This window comes from Quercus lobata, chromosome 4, assembly GCF_001633185.2.
Source record: "Quercus lobata isolate SW786 chromosome 4, ValleyOak3.0 Primary Assembly, whole genome shotgun sequence".
Lineage (NCBI taxonomy): Eukaryota > Viridiplantae > Streptophyta > Magnoliopsida > Fagales > Fagaceae > Quercus > Quercus lobata.
This window is the reverse complement of record NC_044907.1, coordinates 79,771,593-79,790,706: the sequence shown is the minus strand read 5'-3', so window position 1 is coordinate 79,790,706 and position 19,114 is coordinate 79,771,593. Positions and strand designations below refer to the sequence as shown.

General features: G+C 34.1%; 1 protein-coding gene across 1 annotated transcript; it reads right to left on the bottom strand.

Moving 5' to 3' along the window:
* Window positions 1-1,000: 1,000 nt before the first annotated feature.
* On the bottom strand, window positions 1,001-1,783 carry LOC115987112 (auxin-responsive protein SAUR72-like). The gene has a single exon (XM_031110579.1). The coding sequence runs from the start codon at window positions 1,626-1,628 to the stop codon at window positions 1,179-1,181; it is 450 nt and encodes a 149-aa protein (XP_030966439.1). The 5' UTR covers window positions 1,629-1,783; the 3' UTR covers window positions 1,001-1,178.
* Window positions 1,784-19,114: the final 17,331 nt, after the last annotated feature.

Below are 19,114 nucleotides of genomic sequence, written 5' to 3'. Positions count from 1 at the left end.
CTCTCTCACAGTCATGATGATGAATTAAAGTCACCGGAATCCACGGAAATTACATAGACCTGACCTGTCCAAAAAAACACAAACCGCCGAGGACCCCATCTCTGTTCCCCGCTTCCTTTCCTCAGATCCGTTACTCTCTACTCCGGCCGTTACAACTAACAAACCAATTCAGTTTTTCAGTAACTTGATTCTTAATCCATACCATTTTTCTCGTAATTTTCACCAACTTCATGTCCCCCATTTATCCAAAAAAAAAAAAAAAAAAAAAACCACAACTGAAATTGTAACTTTAGCTGACGAGACAACTCGGAGTCTGGCAAAGGTAAAGCCTTTGCCCAGTATTCAGAGAGTAACGGTTTGAGCGATAACTCCAAGTCAGAGAGGGGCAAAGAGCGCCCTCTATTTCTACTTTTAACTAGCCGGTAATCAGGGAAGAACGGTTTGAGCGATAGCGCTCCAACAAATTCTGTATAGTACACGTGGTATTTCCAATTACTATCATGTGACATCGAGATCATGCTGGAAATTCCCTTTTTTATTCAAGGAAAAAAAAAAAGTGAACTTTAGCTGACGAGAATGCATCAGATAACTCTGTTTGGATTCCGAGAAAATCTAAAAAGAATATATCAAAAAAAAAAATCTTACAAATTCTGCTTCAGTTTTAAGTCAAAATCCAAAACAAAGGAAAACCCAACAAATCACTTTCCCTTTTTTTTTGCTTTCACTTGCCTAAAAATGCAAGATCTTCAACTCAAATTTTCTCAGGAAACAAACAAATTAATAACAAGTGAAAAAAATATAAATATATATATATATATATATATATATACATCTCAGTAACAGAAAGCACAAGTAGTAACAGTAGTACTAGTACTACAAGTACAAATATATATATAAATATATTCCTCTTTACAATCAAACAAACAAGGAAATAAAACCCTTCTGCAAATTTTTTTTTTTTTTTGGCAATATATTTCCCCTTCTTTTTTTTCTCTAACAATAATACAACCTTTCATTTCATTCACCTGCTTCAAACTCTGAATTTTTGAAGATCGCAAAAAATATTTACAAAAAAAAAAAAAAAAACCAAGAAACGATCTTCCTAAATTACCATATTAGCCCTGTCTGTCTGTCTGTTCTCTCAATCCTACTAAAAAAAAAAAATTTAGGAGACCCATTTAGTAGAAATCCTCAGAGGAAGACAAGGAGTTGAGGAGGTCAAGGAGGTCACGAGAGTGCTCGTGTCCGAGACGAAGAGCCTCGAGGACACGTTCGAATACGAGTACGTGACACGGGATACGGAGGGCGCCCTTTTGGTCGTATCCGTATTCCTGAGCCGATTTGTTGAGCAGATTGACGAACACTGGGTGGTTGAGAAGCTCGGCCGAGATTACAAAGCGCTCCATCTCGTCTCCTACGTAGACCGGCACGTGTCCTTCCGGGACCACGGAGGCGGAAGAGGAGGAGCGGCGGCGGCTCAGCTTGGCTCGGAACGAGCTGGCTCTGCGTGAAGATGGGTGCTGTTGGGGTGCGTGAACGGTAGCGACACGGCGCGTGTCGCCAGAGCGGAGGAGGGAGTACTGGGATGAGTCGGCGACACGGGAGAGTTTGCTGATCAATTTTTTCATTGTGGAGTTTGAAAGTTTGTTAGAATGAGATGAGCGAGTGTGTGCAATATTGAAGAGTTTTCTTCTGCTTTTCAGAGAGAGAGAGACAGAGAGGGAGAGTTTTAGAGAGAGAAAGGGGCTGTGGTGTTGTGGGTGTGGTGGGTGAGATAAGGAGAGGTATATAAAGGGCAAGAAATGGAATAAAAAAAAGAGAGGAAGAGGGTAGAAACATAGAAAGGTCATGATGAGAGAATGGTTAGGAGGTACAGGTAGGCGTACTTTGCAGGTACAATTAGTATGAGAGAGAATAATAACTTTTTTTTATTATTATTATCTTATCCTTTTATTTTTGTTAAATATGCATTTTTTTAATTTTTGTTTTTTATTTTTTTGGATTTTTGAGAGAGAGAGAGTATAGGGTAGTGGCTAGTGGGTGTTTGAAATTTGAAGTTACATGGAATGGAAGCATAAATTTCAGGAGACTATCACGGGGCTGCAGGTGAGACTGATGTTTGGCACCGTTTTGTTTTTTGTTTTTTATTTCCTAGTTCAGAAAAATAAAAATGGGATTTGAAATTTATAACATTTATTTATGTTGTGATTAGTAGTATTTTTTTTTTTTTTTAAGAAATGCTATCAAGTGCTCTTAGGATACTGGTTAAGAACCTAATTAAATAAAATTTTTATGAGAAAAAAAATAAAAACAATTAATGTTTTGACAGTTTTTTTCATTTTCCATAAAAGTGATGTCAAAACTTTCTTTAATTGAATTCTTAACCAGTGCTTTAAGGGGCACTCGTTAGCATGACCATTTTTTTTTTAAGTAATACTATAATTATGAGTAATTCTTAGGTATTCTTAGAGTATGGAGAATGATACTCTCTTCTCTCATATTTATGATAGAATCTATTCATTAAATTAATGGTGGGATCTACCATAAATAAGAAGGAAGTATAATTTTTCCGTATTTCGAGAGTACCTAATAATTTTTCTATAATCATATACTATTTTGTAATATTTTGTTGATGTAGTAGATTTTTACTAGTTTTCATCTGGCACACTACTAACACCTTTTTTTTTTTTTTTGAAACCTTTAACACTATTTTTTTACTTGCCAACAACCGTTCACTCCATCAGAAATTTATAAAATATTTTGTGTTTATTGTATTTTTATTTCAAAAAAAATATATTTTAGAATTTAGAATTTTTTATTATCATGTCAAAAATTAATTATTTTTTGCTAATTAATTTTTTTTAATGAGTTTGATGAGGTTTGAAATTTATTATATCTATGTTATGATGATTATTTTTTAATAGCATATCAAAATACTAATATGTTTCAATTTATTTTTTTAAGTAGAATGAATCTAAGTCAAATTAATAAACTTTACTAGTTGGGTTAAATGAAATCCATTTTTGTGAGTTCACTTGTATTTCCAATTTTATTGATTTCACTACACTAAAGAGAAATAATTTTTTTTTTCCTTTCCCAAATCTGCTTGTAAGAAACTCCTCATTACATTACATGTCAGTTCAGATGAATTTGGGTTGGGTTTAGAAAATTGGGTTTGGATTTGAAATTAATAGATGTCAAATTTTTGGTAGATTTATCAAATCCAAATCCTTCACATTTTTTAAACTTTCCAAACAAGTTATTTGGATTTTAATCACCCAAATTCAAATCCAAATGCCCAAATCATGCCATCCAAACACACAAGAAAAATTTTATCCACTTAAACTAAGAGATTTTATTTTATTACTTGGCTCTTTCTTATTCTGTCTCATATTTTTTATAAAAAAAAAATGAATTTTTCTATATTATCATTATATTATATTTTAAATATTTTTTCCTTGTTTGTTAAACTAAAATTTAATGATCATATTTTGAATTATCAAAAAATAGTTGATCATTTTATAAAAATTGGTATTTTTTATGACTTGAATCTTGTATAGTTTTATGCATTGTAATGAAAATCGAATTATATTTTTATAAAATCAGAAAATATATTGAAAAATATACCAATTTTTACATTTTAATGCTATCGAAACAAAAGAAAACCATTGGCCATTAGGGTTGGGTGTACAAAATTTGTTTAAAATAGAATGGAGGGGTCAAACTCAAATTTAAGTTTTTATTACTGGTACAACAACTCAGAGATGAATTAATTCATTTTTCTTTTTCTTTTTTTTTTTAAATCTAATAAAAGGCCATACTCTCATCTTCTTTCAAAAAGACAGTACGGAATTACCGTACGGTTTTTAAAGATATTTCACTGTTGTTATCTTGCATCATGCTACATGAAGTCAATAGCCAAAAATGATACACGAATTCACCGTAAATGGTATCCTTTTAAAATAATATTATATAATTTACATGAAAGTAATAAATTTTTTGATGTATATAATATATAAGAACGTTGCTTAGAATTACATTTTGACCAATATAACTTGTTTAAATCACTTAATAATAAGGCATCTAATTAAAATTCATGGCCATAAATATTTGATCATAATGGTTTATAATAGATTTATCTTTAAATTGGTAAGAGATTTGAGGTTCCAATTAGCTAAACTCGTAAAATCTCTAATGGTTGAATGAGAAATTTGGAATTCTTCGCTTATATAAAAAACCAATTTGTGTCTTGATCTAATGATAAAGAGTTATCATCAAGAACGGATATCATAGGTTAAAACTCTCTTAAAAAAAAAAGATTTCCTTCTAAACTAATTGAGAGAAAAAAAAATCTATAAATACTTATATATATATATATATATAGAGAGAGAGAGAGAGAGAGAGAGAGAGAGAGAGAGAGAGAGAGAGAGAGAGAGAGAGGTGTAGTGGAATTTAAAATTCTATGATACTCATTTCATAATTATTGCTTTTTATTATTAGACTATCAATAATAATTTTTTTTTTTTTTTTGTATAAACAAGGATTATTATTTTATAGTCTAATGATAAAAATAAAGTTTTTGGTGAAAAGAGAAACTGCAGCATCTGGAATGAGTTTAATTTTTCTCAAAAACTTGTTGCTAATTAAAGCTATCTAAATTAATACCTACATCTAGGTATACTCAAGCTATAATTAATAATAACATTAGTTTGTAACTCAAATTGGTTTAGTTTTGAAACGATCACATTAATTTTGTAACTTAAATTGGCTTAGTTTTTTTTATATATATATAAAGTTAGAAAGTATTTATCTTTATCAAGAATAATATATATTAAAGTTCTTAAGATAACTTTACCATAAAAGTTTAAAAATAAGTGGATTTGATTTTATTGCATCGTCAATGGCTTAAATACACATCTAAATATTCTCAACCAAAAAAAAAAAAAAAAACACATCTAAATTTAATTAGTTAATGTTAATTTAACTGGTTATGAATTATGATATGATAAAATTCATTTTAATTCATTTCACAATAAATAGATATTGCTTTTAGAACTCTAAGGTAATCCAAAACAAAAGAAAACCAATATTTGGACAGGATGTTCTTGAGTATTATATTAAGACATTTGATTAGTAAATTACTAGGGAAGGGTTAAACTAAGTTTTAAATTTATATTTACCGATTCAGCAAATATATATATATATATATACCGTACAGCTTTAAGAGGTAAACATTAATATAATCCCTTTTTTGTTTTTTTGAACAATAACCTAATCCTGCAAAGTCTAAGAGGCCATCAAACCTAAAGTAAAACGAATGTACGGTAAATACGATTATTAACTGTTGGTGTCATGAATGATGCAAAAAGTCACGGTGACTTTTGCATAGTCAATACTCTATAATTTTGATGACATACAATAAATTTACTATAACATTATTAATGAGAAGAAAATTTTAAAATTTTTGTAAGTAATCATTGGTTTTTTTTTTTTTTTTAGAGAGTTTCAACTTATAGTATTTGCTCCTCTTGATTTCTTTTTATCATCATTAAATCAAGACACCAATTAATTTTTGGTGTAGACGATGATTAAATATAAAATCTTTTATTCAACCATTAGAGATTTTATCAGTAATAATTAATGATTGATGAGGGTAAACTCATGATTGTCTAACAATGACGAATGTTAGCTATTAATTTTTTTTTTGAATTTTTAAAATTTTCATTGCAAAAATAATAATAATAATAATAAAATAAAGAAAGAAGAAGAAATTTAAGCATTTAAAATTTGTTCAATTCTTCTCAAAACTCATAAGTGTGAAAGGTATGGTTGCACTTTAATTTACTCATGCATTGAGTAACATAATTTAATTGTACAATTCATATTTTTGCAATTAAAAAAGGATGACACTTTTTGGTATTTTCAACTAAGATATTTAAGGTTTTAATTCATCTCCTTCAACTAAAAAAAAATACTAGGATGACTTAATTTGATTTTAGAGAACAATTTATGGTAATTCAATTGGTACCTTTTGTTATTTTTAATAGAGAGACATACTGTAAGGACACGATTCGTAACGAACCACAACAGTGTTGGGCTCGCTCGTAAAAAGGCCCAAACAATATCATTTGTAGAGCATGGGTTTGAAAGGCTAGACCTCAGTCACCAGACGGTGGGTTTTCGTGGTGTTCATACCCCTGGAGTCTTTCTCCTGAAGGCGGGCTGGGAGGCTCTGGTTTTTTGCCATTTTTCCCAGCCCCTTTTATGAATTACTTATTTTTCCTTTTATACTAGCCTGTGTTTTTTTATACTTCGTCCACGTGTAGGATCGACATTCCAAGACTGATACTTGTCCCATCAGCCCATACCCAGAGTGGTTGGGGGTGGTTGAAAAAGCTGGAGAGTATGGCTCTGTCAGGTACAGAGTATTGGATGGCAGTAAGGGCAGCTTTCCCTGGTCGTTACACTTTCCAGCATACCTTTTTCTATTGGCACAGATATTTTAGATTTTTTCTCAAGTTGTTTCTATACCATTTTTGGCCTTTCTTCCGAGGAGACTTCGGACAGGCCGAGGACTGAATCGTCCTCGACTGTATCTCAAGGCTACTTTGTACTTGTATTACCAAGCCTGGGCCGTATCCTTCCTCGGCTTGGGCCTTTGGGCTCCAACAAATAAATGGAGCTGGCCAAAAAAAACTGTTGGGCCCCACAATAGCCCCTCAAAACCCTGCTATCCGACCTCTTGGTTGGAGAGGAGGGTTTTGGTAATACCAAGCCTTTATTACGACTCGTCTAACTCAGCCTTTCATTTAATGTTGGCGTTTCTTCATCTGCCCGGGAAATGTACCGGTCTACGAGATATTCCTCTGAATTCATTCACAAGGTGTTCCTGCCGTTTGGTTATCCAAAACGTGCCTTTAATGACTTACCTTTACGAGACTATTTAAATTCGACGGTTTGTTGACAATGTGGGGAAATGGAACGGGTATATTCTCGTTTACAGATTTTCTTGGAAATCTGGACGGATTAAATACCTTCCGCTCCACCCTTCATATAAGAAGGAAGGCAAGAGTTTATTTCTCTTGTACAGAGTCCCTTTTAATCCTTCTGAAATCTGAAACCTTTTAGCTTCCTCGAGATAGGAGTAAGTAATGAGAGAATCATACCCCTCCCAGAAACACCACATTCTTACGAAGCTCAAAATGGCTCGATCAAGGCAAGGATGGCGGAGACTCAAGATCCTTCTTATCCTCCTTTCAGCCAAAATCCGAAGCAGGGGCTCGTCACGTCAAACTTTCGGCGTGACTGAGCTGGGGTCACCCATTATCAGTACCAGCCGCTCTCTTACGAGCATAGCTAACATGGCACCAGCGTGTTAGGAGTCAGGACTGACGCAGGGACAAAATATCCCTGTTTCTTCCTCTCTTCCTTCACTGGTGCCTCTCTTTTTCTTTCTTTCTTCTTCTTTCCACCGCCAGATCCATCCTGGTGCTTTTCTTTCTTCCTCTTCTTCTCCTCCTTCTTTCTCCTCATCTCCTCCATCTTCTTGTGAAGAAGGTCCTTCTCTCAATATAGGCGCTACTGGGACAGAGTTTGGAAGGACTTTGGAGGCCAGTTTAAGAAGACATTTGACCGTTTATTTGTTATATTGTTATTGGTTTCCTTTTATTATTTTTGTAATCTACTTTCTGTATAGGCTTGCTTAAGCCCTTCTTTGTATGTTGTAATACCTCTTTATATTAATAAAAGTTGTTATTGTTTTATCTCGCACATTCTATCTCTTTATTTCTGAAATGGGTACGTCGTGAATAGATATATTATCTTGTGAATTTTTTTTATTTTTACACTTTGACCGATGTCTAAAACCGAAATCCAAGTTAATAAAAAGATCTTACCCTGTGTCTATAGACACTATCCGACTTAATACTACTGAATCGAATTAGTGATATTTTAGGGTTGAAACCCCTATCAAGAAGAAAAAGAAAGGAACATTATGGTGAGCTTATTGAGGCGGCTTGGCACAATATCGCCGACCTTAGAGGACAATACTTAGGGCCGAAATCCCTTATCAAAGAAAGATGCGCTATTATGAACTTACGAGTGCTGCTCGGCACAATAATACAGACTTAAACTAATGACACTTAGGGTGAAAATTTTTGCTAAGGAAACGATATTATCACGACTTTAATAGAATTGTTTGGTACAGCAATGCCGGCCTGCGAAAACAATACTTACCCCAAAATAGCCGAGGTGACAACTGAATGCTCGGTGCGATGTAGGAAGTAATCATCCAAAAACATACAACCCACAAAATGAACAGCCCCTCCAAGTTGCTGAGTAGTAGGGTGTTTCACCATCCTCTTAACAACTTTAATAGCTTTAATCTTTTATGGAATTTGAGCCGAGGATTGAGTAGCTTAGAATTTTTACTAAATAGCCGACCTTACGAAACTTAATTTTTCTTCCAAAACTCAGTTTTTCTCATCTAAGTAGTTGGTTTCCCCATAGGTTTGAGTCCGAGGACCATACAATACCTTGGTTCTGTCCAAAACTCAGTTTTCTCATCCAAGTAGTTGGTTTCCCCATAGGTTTGAGTCCGAGGACCATATAATATCTTGGTTCTGTCCAAAACTCAGTTTTCTCATCCAAGTAGTTGGTTTCCCCATAGGTTTGAGTCCGAGGACCATACAATACCTTCGTTCTGTCCAAAACTCAGTTTTCTCATCCAAGTAGTTGGTTTCCCTATAAGTTTGAGTCCGAGGACCATACAATACTAAGTTCTGTCCAAAACTCAGTTTTTTCATCCAAGTAGTTGGTTTCCCCATAGGTTTGAGTCCGAGGACCATACAATACCTTGGTTCTGTCCAAAACTCAGTTTTCTCATCCAAGTAGTTGGTTTCCCCATAGGTTTGAGTCCGAGGACCATACAATACCTTGGTTCTGTTCAAAACTCAGTTTTCTCATCCAAGTAGTTGGTTTCCCCATAGGTTTGAGTCCGAGGACCATACAATACCTTGGTTCTGTCCAAAACTCAGTTCTCTCATCCAAGTAGTTGGTTTCCCCATAGGTTTGAGTCCAAGGACCATACAATACCTTAGTTCTGTCCAAAACTCAGTTTTTTCATCCAAGTAGTTGGTTTCCCCATAGATTTGAGTCCGAAGACCATACAATACCTTGGTTCTGTCCAAAACTCAGTTTTTTTTTTTGGCGTGGGACCTTGGCTTTAGGGGAATTAGCTCCTCGGCCAAGCCCCTAGAACCATCCATGCGATTGACGCTACCAAGCGTGGCCCCTAGTCAGAAATCATAGCCCCTAGCGGAACTTAACACTAGAACTCTACAACCGGCTGTTAGAAATAACCAAGGAACTCTCTCGACCTACCGCCTATGCTATCACATAAGCCTTTCCCACAGACGGCGCCAATTGTAAGGACACGATTCGTAACGAACCACAACAGTGTTGGGCTCGCTCGTAAAAAGGCCCAAACAATATCATTTGTAGAGCATGAGTTTGAAAGGCTAGGCCTCAGTCACCAGACGGTGGGTTTTCGTGGTGTTCATACCCCTGGAGTCTTTCTCCTGGAGGCGGGCTGGGAGGCTCTGGTTTTTGGCTATTTTTCCCAGCCCCTTTTATGAATTACTTATTTTTCCTTTTATACTAGCCTGTGTTTTTTTATCCTTTGTCCACGTGTAGGATCGACATTCCAAGACTGATACTTGTCCCATCAGCCCATACCCGGAGTGGTTGGGGGTGGTTGAAAAAGCTGGAGAGTATGGCTCTGTCAGGTGCAGAGTATTGAATGGCAGTAAAGGCAGCTTTCCCTGGTCGTTACACTTTCCAGCATACATTTTTCTATTGGCACAGATATTTTAGATTTTTTCCCAAGTTGTTTCTATACCATTTTTGGCCTTTCTTCCGAGGAGACTTCGGACAGGCTGAGGACTGAATCGTCCTCGGCTGTACCCCAAGGCTACTTTGTACTTGTATTACCGAACCTGGGCCGTATCCTTCCTCGGCTTCGGCCTTTGGGCTCCAACAAATAAATGGAGTTGGCCAAAAAAAACTGTTGGGCCCCACACATACAAAATTCAAATCCCCTACCATCAAATATCGATGTAAAAAAAAACTATAAAAATGATCTACATTGATCTGACTATAACATTTGTTTTCTTGAGATGCTGGCTGGTCCAATCCAACTGCTTTTTTATTTTTTTGGAAGTACTTACTGTGCTGTATTGATCTACATGTTAATTTGTTTCTAAATTTAGCTTAATTTTATATATTTATAATTTATTTCACCTCTTAAAACTACGGAAAACAAATTAAAGGTTTAAAACCATTGCGCAATTGGGAGAATGTTTCTGAGTATTATTATATTATATAACGACATTTGTAAAAAGGGTTTTAAAAATAGAAGGTAAAGTACAAAGTCAAATTTAAGTTTTTTATTTACCAATACAGCTTAAAGATAAACTACCGATTTTTTTTTTTTTTTTTTTGAACGATAAACTACCGAATCTAACCATTTATGCCTCCTGTAAAAGAATGTTCGGTAAAGTTGAAGTACAGTCTACAAAAGAATTGTGTGTTAAATATCATCAATCATGATGCATAAAAATCACTGTAAGTTTGAAATAGTATTATATAAATTACATGATAGATAATGAATTTACTAGCAAAAAATAATCTTGGTTAGCATTATGAATTAAAATTTAACCATTATGTTCAAACTAGTCAATCTTTCCACACCAAAAAAAAAGAAGAGCTTGTTTGTCTAAATTTTTAAATTTTCATTTTAATCACCAAATTTTAGGATATAAAATTTTCAAGAGTCCTGTAACTCAATTAACATTTTTTACCATTTTCAATAAAGACGTTCAGAACTGAAATCTCTTCTTCTCCAACTATGGAATTATTAAATAAACATATCTTATTTTTTCATAATTAAGTCATACATGTGGAATGTACATAATTGCATACCTACATTTTAATCAACTAATTCTAGATTAACAAAATTTAATTGGTATTAGTTATTATTTGGTAACTTAAACTGGAATCCAATTGGTTTTGTAAGTAGATCATTTTATAAAAAAAAGAAAGTACAATAATTTTTTCATGGAAGTTGTACTTAGTAGAAATGTGACAATATATGAAAATTGTATTTTGTCAATGTGATACTCTTTAAAATATAATGATATCTACCTGTAATTAAAAATATATTTAAATTTCACCTTTTAATGCTACTCAAAACAAAAGAAAACCATTGCACATTCCGGGGGATGTTCAATTGTCATAAGTATTACATACGAAATTGTATTAAAATTGAAGAAAGGGTCAAAGTCAAATTCTAAAATTTAAATTAACATTGTATGTTTGTAACTTAGGTAAACTAATCCTACCTCATAGAGCCATGAATTTCATTTGTTCTTTCTACAAGAAAGTACATGCAGTACGGAAGTACAGTATGTAAGATTATTTATTGTTGATATCATAATAAATCATAATACCAGAAGTGTTACCTTGACAAGTATAATAATTCATATTATAAAACCTTGAGGGGAAAAAAAATCATATTGTAAAACCTTGAGAAGTACATATTAATCGATGTGTATGTGTATTTATTCAAAAAGAAAAATTCGAATGTATCTGTTTTTCGCTTTATGATAAATTTAATAAACTCAAATCTATAATAGTATTTTGACTAAGATAATTGAGCTTGTTCAAGAAACTTTTCAAAAGACCCCTAGTAGTTCAATTGGTATTTTTTAGTCTTTCTGATAGAGATATTCAGAGTTCAAATTAAAACACATGTGCATTAATTGTATATATATTATAAAATTTGTATTTTTGGGTTCTATTTAACTTAATTAGTAAATTTTTTTATCATTGACTAAATGACCTGGGTGCAAATCCAACCTACAGATAGGGTTATAAAATGATCTGAGTTTTGTAAATCAGCTACTCGGGCTTTTCAAAAAGTTAAAAAGCTTGAACTCAGTTTGATTCGTTAGTCAAGTTAAGATCAAGCTCAATATCAAGCTTTTGTACTTGAGATTGAACTCAAGTACATTATCAAAACAATTTGGTTTGGATGATTAGTCACAAATCTCAATTACTTAAAGTCGTAATAAGATATGAGTTTATTTGTCAATCTCGTATCAAGCTTATTACCAAACCTATAAATGAATCTATACTTTACTTGTTTTTTAATTGAGCCCTAATCTTCAAGAGTCTATTCATAAACAATTTGTCAATTGGTTAAGTCACAAAATATGCTACACAAAGTAAATAATAAGGAGATAACAAGATGGTGATCTAGGAAAAACCAATGGAACGTAAACTAATTTGTCAAGCTTCTAGATCTTGTTGCAAGTAAACCTCCCTCTTACGATTCCGAGTATTCATTCAAAGGTTTGTACTAGCAACTTTGATGAAATTGGATTACAACAACTTCACTCCAATCACCGGATCTTCAGAACTTAATTTCAATCTCTGGTTAATGTTTTTAGAGAGTTGGGAAATCTCCAATACTTGTCCTATCATCGGGTCTATGAACTGCCCTGATACTCACAATCTTATCATACTTGGATTTATTTCCTTGCTTAGACTAGATCCTTATTGTAAATGTTAGAGTTATAGTTATCTGATTCTGGGTATTATTATGCAAAACATCATACATGCACTTGTTAAGGAGTTTTTATTTATTTATTTATTTTAAGATACGTGCATTTTTTTTATTTATAAATATGATAGAATTTTAACTAATGAAGTTCATTTCATGATTATTTCTCTTATTATCAGATTAAGACATTCTTGTAATCACATTTCTATCATTGAAGATTTAACCAATTGCTTAGTGTATTAGTGCATCTCTCTCTTAGTCTCTTTTTTTCTTTATGGAGGATGACTACCTCAAATTAAGTTAGTTCACCTACAATTCCTATTCATCCCCATTAGGAACTATCAAGTTCCTAACAATCTCTTACTTGACGACAAAAAAAACAATTCCAGATCGTCTAACTGGAACCCACAGAAACATTCACTTGTTAAGTTGTTATAAAATGCATATATAGAAAGTATTGGAGAAAAAGTAAGTTAAAGAATACATTTTGCCTCTAAAATTTGTCAGTTCGAGTTTTATTCTTAAAATTTAAGGGTTATATTTTTGCCTTGAATTATTTATACAATTTTTATAAATTTTTGTTAATTTTATTCAATGCCACATAAATTTTTATCATGCGATAACAACCCTCTTTTTACTATCTATTAAATTTACTTTACATGGATAAACAAAAAGAACAAATTGATATATTTTAAAATTTTCAAAAAAATAAATTTTGAAATTTATTTATTTTGAGAAGTGAAGATCAAATTTGAACTAAATATTTGAGACAAAATGAAAAAGTGTATATATTAAATTAAATATACTTTATATATCAACTACTACAACAAACATTTTTTTTTGAAATATTTAATAGGCCTCTTCCGTTATGATTTGTCACGTTTTTTCCATCAACCCTTTTTTAAAATGATGTTACAAGCAGACACATACTTTTTTACTTCCAAAATGGTCTTATTTTGTTGAGAAAATTTTGGAAAAATGGTGACAAAGTGGAGTGGGCATATTAATATTGTTGTAATTAGGGCTATCCATGGGTTGGTTCAGGTTGGGTTTGTGCCTAACCCGGAATCTACCCGCCAGATTCGAGTGGCAAAGAAGTTGATCTATCCCTGACCGTCGGAAACCACAAGTCGAGTCGGTTTCGGTTTGGGTCAGCGACAATTTGTTTCGGTTCAAAATCAACCAAGAGCAACGGTGGAGATCTCGACGTCAGTGGTGGAGATCTTGACGAATCTCATTGAAATCTGGCCAAATCTCGGGGGATCTCGTTGAAATTTGGCCGGATTTGCGTCTAAAGACAGGAGGAGGCCAATCAGGTTGCAGTTTTTCATGCGAAGACCCACCAATTGGCCCCCTAGATTCGGTTTTTGAAAATGGAAATCTGCCACTGACTGTTACTGATGACAGGTCGGGCAAGTTTCGGTTCAAGTCAAACAGCTTGAGCGGATAAGTCGGGTCGCATGTTAGGATGGATAATCCTAGTTGTAATACATGAAGGTATAAATTGAAAGTTTTGATAGTTAAACAATCTCAAATTTGTAGGATATAAATAATTTTTTAATAAAAATATATTTATATAATTTTAGTAGGAAAAAGAGAAGCCTTTCTTTTCTTTTATCTAAGAAAAAAAACCTTTCTTTAAAATCCAAAATCAGACATTTTTTTAGGGGTATTTGGGGACTGGGATATAACTAAAAAGCAATTAAGAGTCTGTTTGATAGAGAAATTTGAGTAATCTTGTTTGTAGATTTTTTAAAATACATATGAATGAAAAAATATGTATAATATTGTTTAAAAATTGAGAATGAATTCTTTAACAACTCATTCAAATGAGCCTAAATCAATCAATAAAAAGTGGGTGAGGTGATTCTTAAAAAGCATGAAAATAGATAGTGGGTGAGGTGAGGTAAAAAAACAAAAACAAAAACAATAGGACAAAAAAGTGAAAGTAATTGTAAAAGAGAGGAAAATAGTGGAAAAGATAGAGAGACAAGTGAATACGGAAAGAAAAGAAAAGAAAGAAAAGATGGCAGCGTAATTACCGGTCAGGGACGACTCTCTTTTCCGTAGTCCGTTGCAGTACAGTTCCGTGACTGACTGTCCCTTTTTCTTTCTCTCTCTCTCTCTCTACTTTACTGCCCTTGTCTTTCACACCTCTTTCCACGCCCATCTTTTTTTTGTTTTCTTTACTTTACTTTATGCTCCTTTCACGCTCCTTTTCACCCCCCTCGTCTGTACTCTTCACTAATGACTCACCCCCACCCACCCCCACACACACACACACACACACACACACACACACACACACCACTTCATTGTAAAGCATAACACACCACACCCACTTCATTGTAAATTATTATTATTTATCATAAAAAATGTTGCATCATAACAAAATTTATAACTTTTATAGCAACTTTTTACCAAAAAAAAAAAAAAAAAAAACTTTTATAGCAACTTATCTGTATGGGCAAGTAGTAAGTTGTGAGTGCTAAAAAAAAAAATAAATTCACAAATTTATTATTTATAACTCATTATATGAACAAGTTGTAGTAAAATTGTGAATTTTGTTGTGATTTTAGCATTAATATTTTACGGTATAACCGCCCATCAAAGAAGATATAGATTAAGATGATCTAGGGAATTGGAATTATTATCTTTATGAAAGAAACTTTTCTATGGGGACAATCTTAAAAAGAAAGTAATATTAGTACTAATTGTGTTTTTATGTTTGAGGATATATTATAAGTTCTATTTTAATACATTGATAATTTGGGGTGTGAAGATTTGAACTCTGAATGTTTCGGTTGAAAATACTAGTAGACATCAATTACTTGAGTTACAAAATTTTTGACTAGTTTGTTGCCATCTTGAGTGCTAGGATATTAATTTCTTTTGAGGTTGGTTTGAAAATTGAAAAAAAAAATGATGGGCATTTCAATTAGTTTAATCGATAAAGTAGTTTGTCGTCAAATAAAAAGCTTGAGTTCAAATCCTACTACACTAAGAATCAATTAGTGTTTTAATCTTAATGGTATGAGTAATAATTATGGAACAAGCATCATAAGCTGAGATTCTTTTATAACTATTAAAAAAATAAATTAATATGAAGTTGATCACCCAAAAGATTTGTGGCAAATGCAATTAGACAATTTTCCATGTCACTGAAGACAATGATCTTCCCCTAAACATCTCAGCAGAGAGCCAGGTACAGTGTTTAAAACTTATTATCCACATTTATGGGGAGATACAATTAAGTGGCCAAGAATCTCATCAGTTATAAAAGAAACCCCTCTGATCATGCCTACTAATTGAACTATAAGGCTCTTTGAAAAAACTATGAAATTTTAGTGCATAAAATCTCCAAAAGATTTTATGTGTGTGTGTTTGTTTTTGAAAAAGCAAAAAGAGAAAGTAGTTTTATTAAGATAATAATAGTGGAATGCTTAGGCTATTTTTTTTTCCCCTTAAAAGGAAAAAAAAAGAACATATGAGTTGATGCCAAAATAAGACACATAATGATAGGCTTGGTATTGTATTACTAATAGGCTTAGGGGTACTGTGGACATCTGTAGCTGTAAAGTGTATAAATGTATGTAATTGTGTAAGGATGTGTGTTATGCAGGCTGGTGTTCGTGTGTGTGTGCCAAGCTGTGCGTGTGTGCCTGCAAGTGGGTGTGTGTGAGCCTGCACAAGGGTGCGTGGGTGTGTGCACAAATGTATGTAATTGTGTAAGGGTGTGTGTTGTGTAAGGGGGTGTGTGTGTGTGTGTGTGCCAGGTTGTGCGTGTGTGCTTGCAAGTGGGTGCGTGTGAGCCTGCACAAGGATGCATGGGTGTGTGCTCAGTTAAGCAATAATTAGTGCAGCTGAGCTGGATTGCTATTGTGGGCTGTTAGTTGGTTAGGCCAGGGTGTCAGGTAGTTAGTTAGTTAGTTAGGGGTGTAGTGCTTATATGGGAAGGGAGGATATTGTAAAAAGTATTCAGATAAGAATTTACATTGTTTTGCCTCTCTATTCTTTTCTCTCTTCTTTGTCTTCCTTTTCTTCAATTCAATCCACTCCTTACTCCATTGAATCTGTTAGAATCATATCAATTGGTATTAGAGCCAATTTCTGTAACCATGACAGAAACTCGATCCGTAGTTGCTCTCACAGAAAAATACAATGCTTTGTCTAAGACTACAGAGCAACATGACAATGAATTCCAAGTTTTGCACCAGAAGATGGATGCCATGACAACCATGTTATAGACCTTATCGGAGACAGTTCAAAATCTCTCTGAAGCTAGAAATAGTTGGCAATCCAGGCCCAATTCTCTAATAAGGGCTTTGTCTCCAAGAATGCAAGGACACCAAGAATCAGTTTTAACCACTAAAACTGTGAAGCTGGATTTTCCAAGGTTTAAAGGGGAGAATCCTTCGGGTTGGGTGTATAAAGCTTAACAATTTTTTTCAATTGTACAATGTACCACTTAATTAGAGGTTCTTGTTGGCTTCTTATCATATGGAGGATGAAGCTTTGGTCTGGTTCCAGGATGTTAAGGATGCAGGGCAATTCACTAGTTGGGATGCATTCATCAAGGCTTTGCATATCAGATTTGGTACTTTAGCCTATGATGACCCCATGGAAGCTTTGCCAAAATTGAGACAGGTCAGTTCAGTAGCTTAGTATAAAGGGCAATTTAAGGCCTTATCCAATCGTATCAAGGAACTTCCAGATAAGCATGAATTTTCTTGTTTCTTGAGTGGCTTGAAAGAGGAGACTAGGTTTCCTGTGAAGATGTTCAACCCTCCAAATCTTGGTGCTGCTTTTGGATTGGTTAAGATTTAGGAAGAGTAACTCAATGCTAGCAAGAGAGGTCCTAAGTCATGGAGTGAGCTCAGATATCAAAACCTTCAATTCTTGGTCCTCCACCTACCAAGAATGACTTCAAGCCTTCTAAACCACCATTTCAAAAGGTTTTAGCTACTCAAATTGAGGATAGAAGAAGGAAAGGGCTCTGTTTTTATTGTGATGAGAAGTGGGCTACTAGGCATAAGTGCAAGACTCCCAAGTTTTTCTTGATGGAAGGGGTGCAAGTTTCTGTGCCTGAAGTTGAAGTCTGTTCTGAGGAGATTCAAGTAAAGGAGTGTATTGGTTCTGAGGTACCTTTTGACTTGGTTAATTTTACTGCTGAAATTACCTTGTATGCCTTATTAGGCAGTTCATCTCCAGGCACAATGAGAGTGCTTAGGAGGATAAATCATCAAAAGTTGGTGATCCTAATTGATACGAGTAGCACTCATAACTTCTTGGACACATCCATTTGGATGTTGTTGAAACTACCCATATTTGTTGAAGAAATTTTTGAGGTCAAGATTGCTAATGGTGCATTGGTGCAAACCAAGGGTGCTTGTCATGTAGTCCAACTTAAGCTTCAAGGGCAGACATTTCTCATGGACCTCAATGTATTGCCTTAGGAGGGTGTGATGTTGTATTAGGCACCCAGTGGCTGTACACCTTAGGGTTGATACAATGGGACTTCCAGCACCTTACTATAGAGTTTGTCTTGGATGGTAAGCCAGTTTTGCTTAAGGGATTACAACCCGCTGGTCTTGACTTCTAGGACTTTATGAAGTTCTTCAAACCTACAGTAAAAAGGGGGTTGTGTCTCCAAGTTGTTTCCCCAACTCCTTCTTCAGTTTTAGATCAAGTTCAACAAGAGATTGAAGACTTTTGACTGAATTCAGTTCAATCTTTGCTATCCCATTTGGTCTGCCACCCTTGAGAGGTCATGAGTATCAGATTTTGCTTAAGGAAAGGACTCAAGCCATCAGTGAAAGGCCCTACAGGTACCTCTATTACCAAAAATCTAAAATTGAAAAAATTGTTCATGAATTACTAGAGGTTGGATCCATTAGGCCTAGTCAAAGTCTTTTCTCTTCACCAGTGTTGTTGGTGAGAAAGGCAGATGGCAGGTTGCGCATGTATATAGATTATAGGTCCCTTAACAAGGCTACAATCAAGGATAGGTACCCTATTCCTGTGGTGGATGAATTGTTGGATGAACTCCATGGTTCTTCTATTTTTTCTAAGTTGGACCTTAGATTAGGATACCACCAAATCAAAATGAAGGAGGAGGACATTGAGATAACTGCTTTTAGAATCCATGAAGGGCATTATGAATTTTTGGTTATGCCATTTGGTTTGACAAATACTCCTTCAACCTTTCAATCCCTCATGAATCATATTTTAAACCTTACTTAAGGAAATTTGTTCTTGTCTTCTTTGATGATATTTCGGTGTTTAGTAAGGATTTGTCATCTCACTTGTCTCATTTGAGAGTGGTGCTTACTGTGTTGCTTGCCAACAAAGTATATGCAAAAAGAAGCAAGTGTATTTTTGGTTGTGTGGAAGTGGAGTACCTTGGGCATTTAATTTCTGGTCAGGGAGTTAGAACAGATCCTAGGAAGACTGAAGCTATGATGCAATGGCCTGTTCTCACTTCTGTTAAAG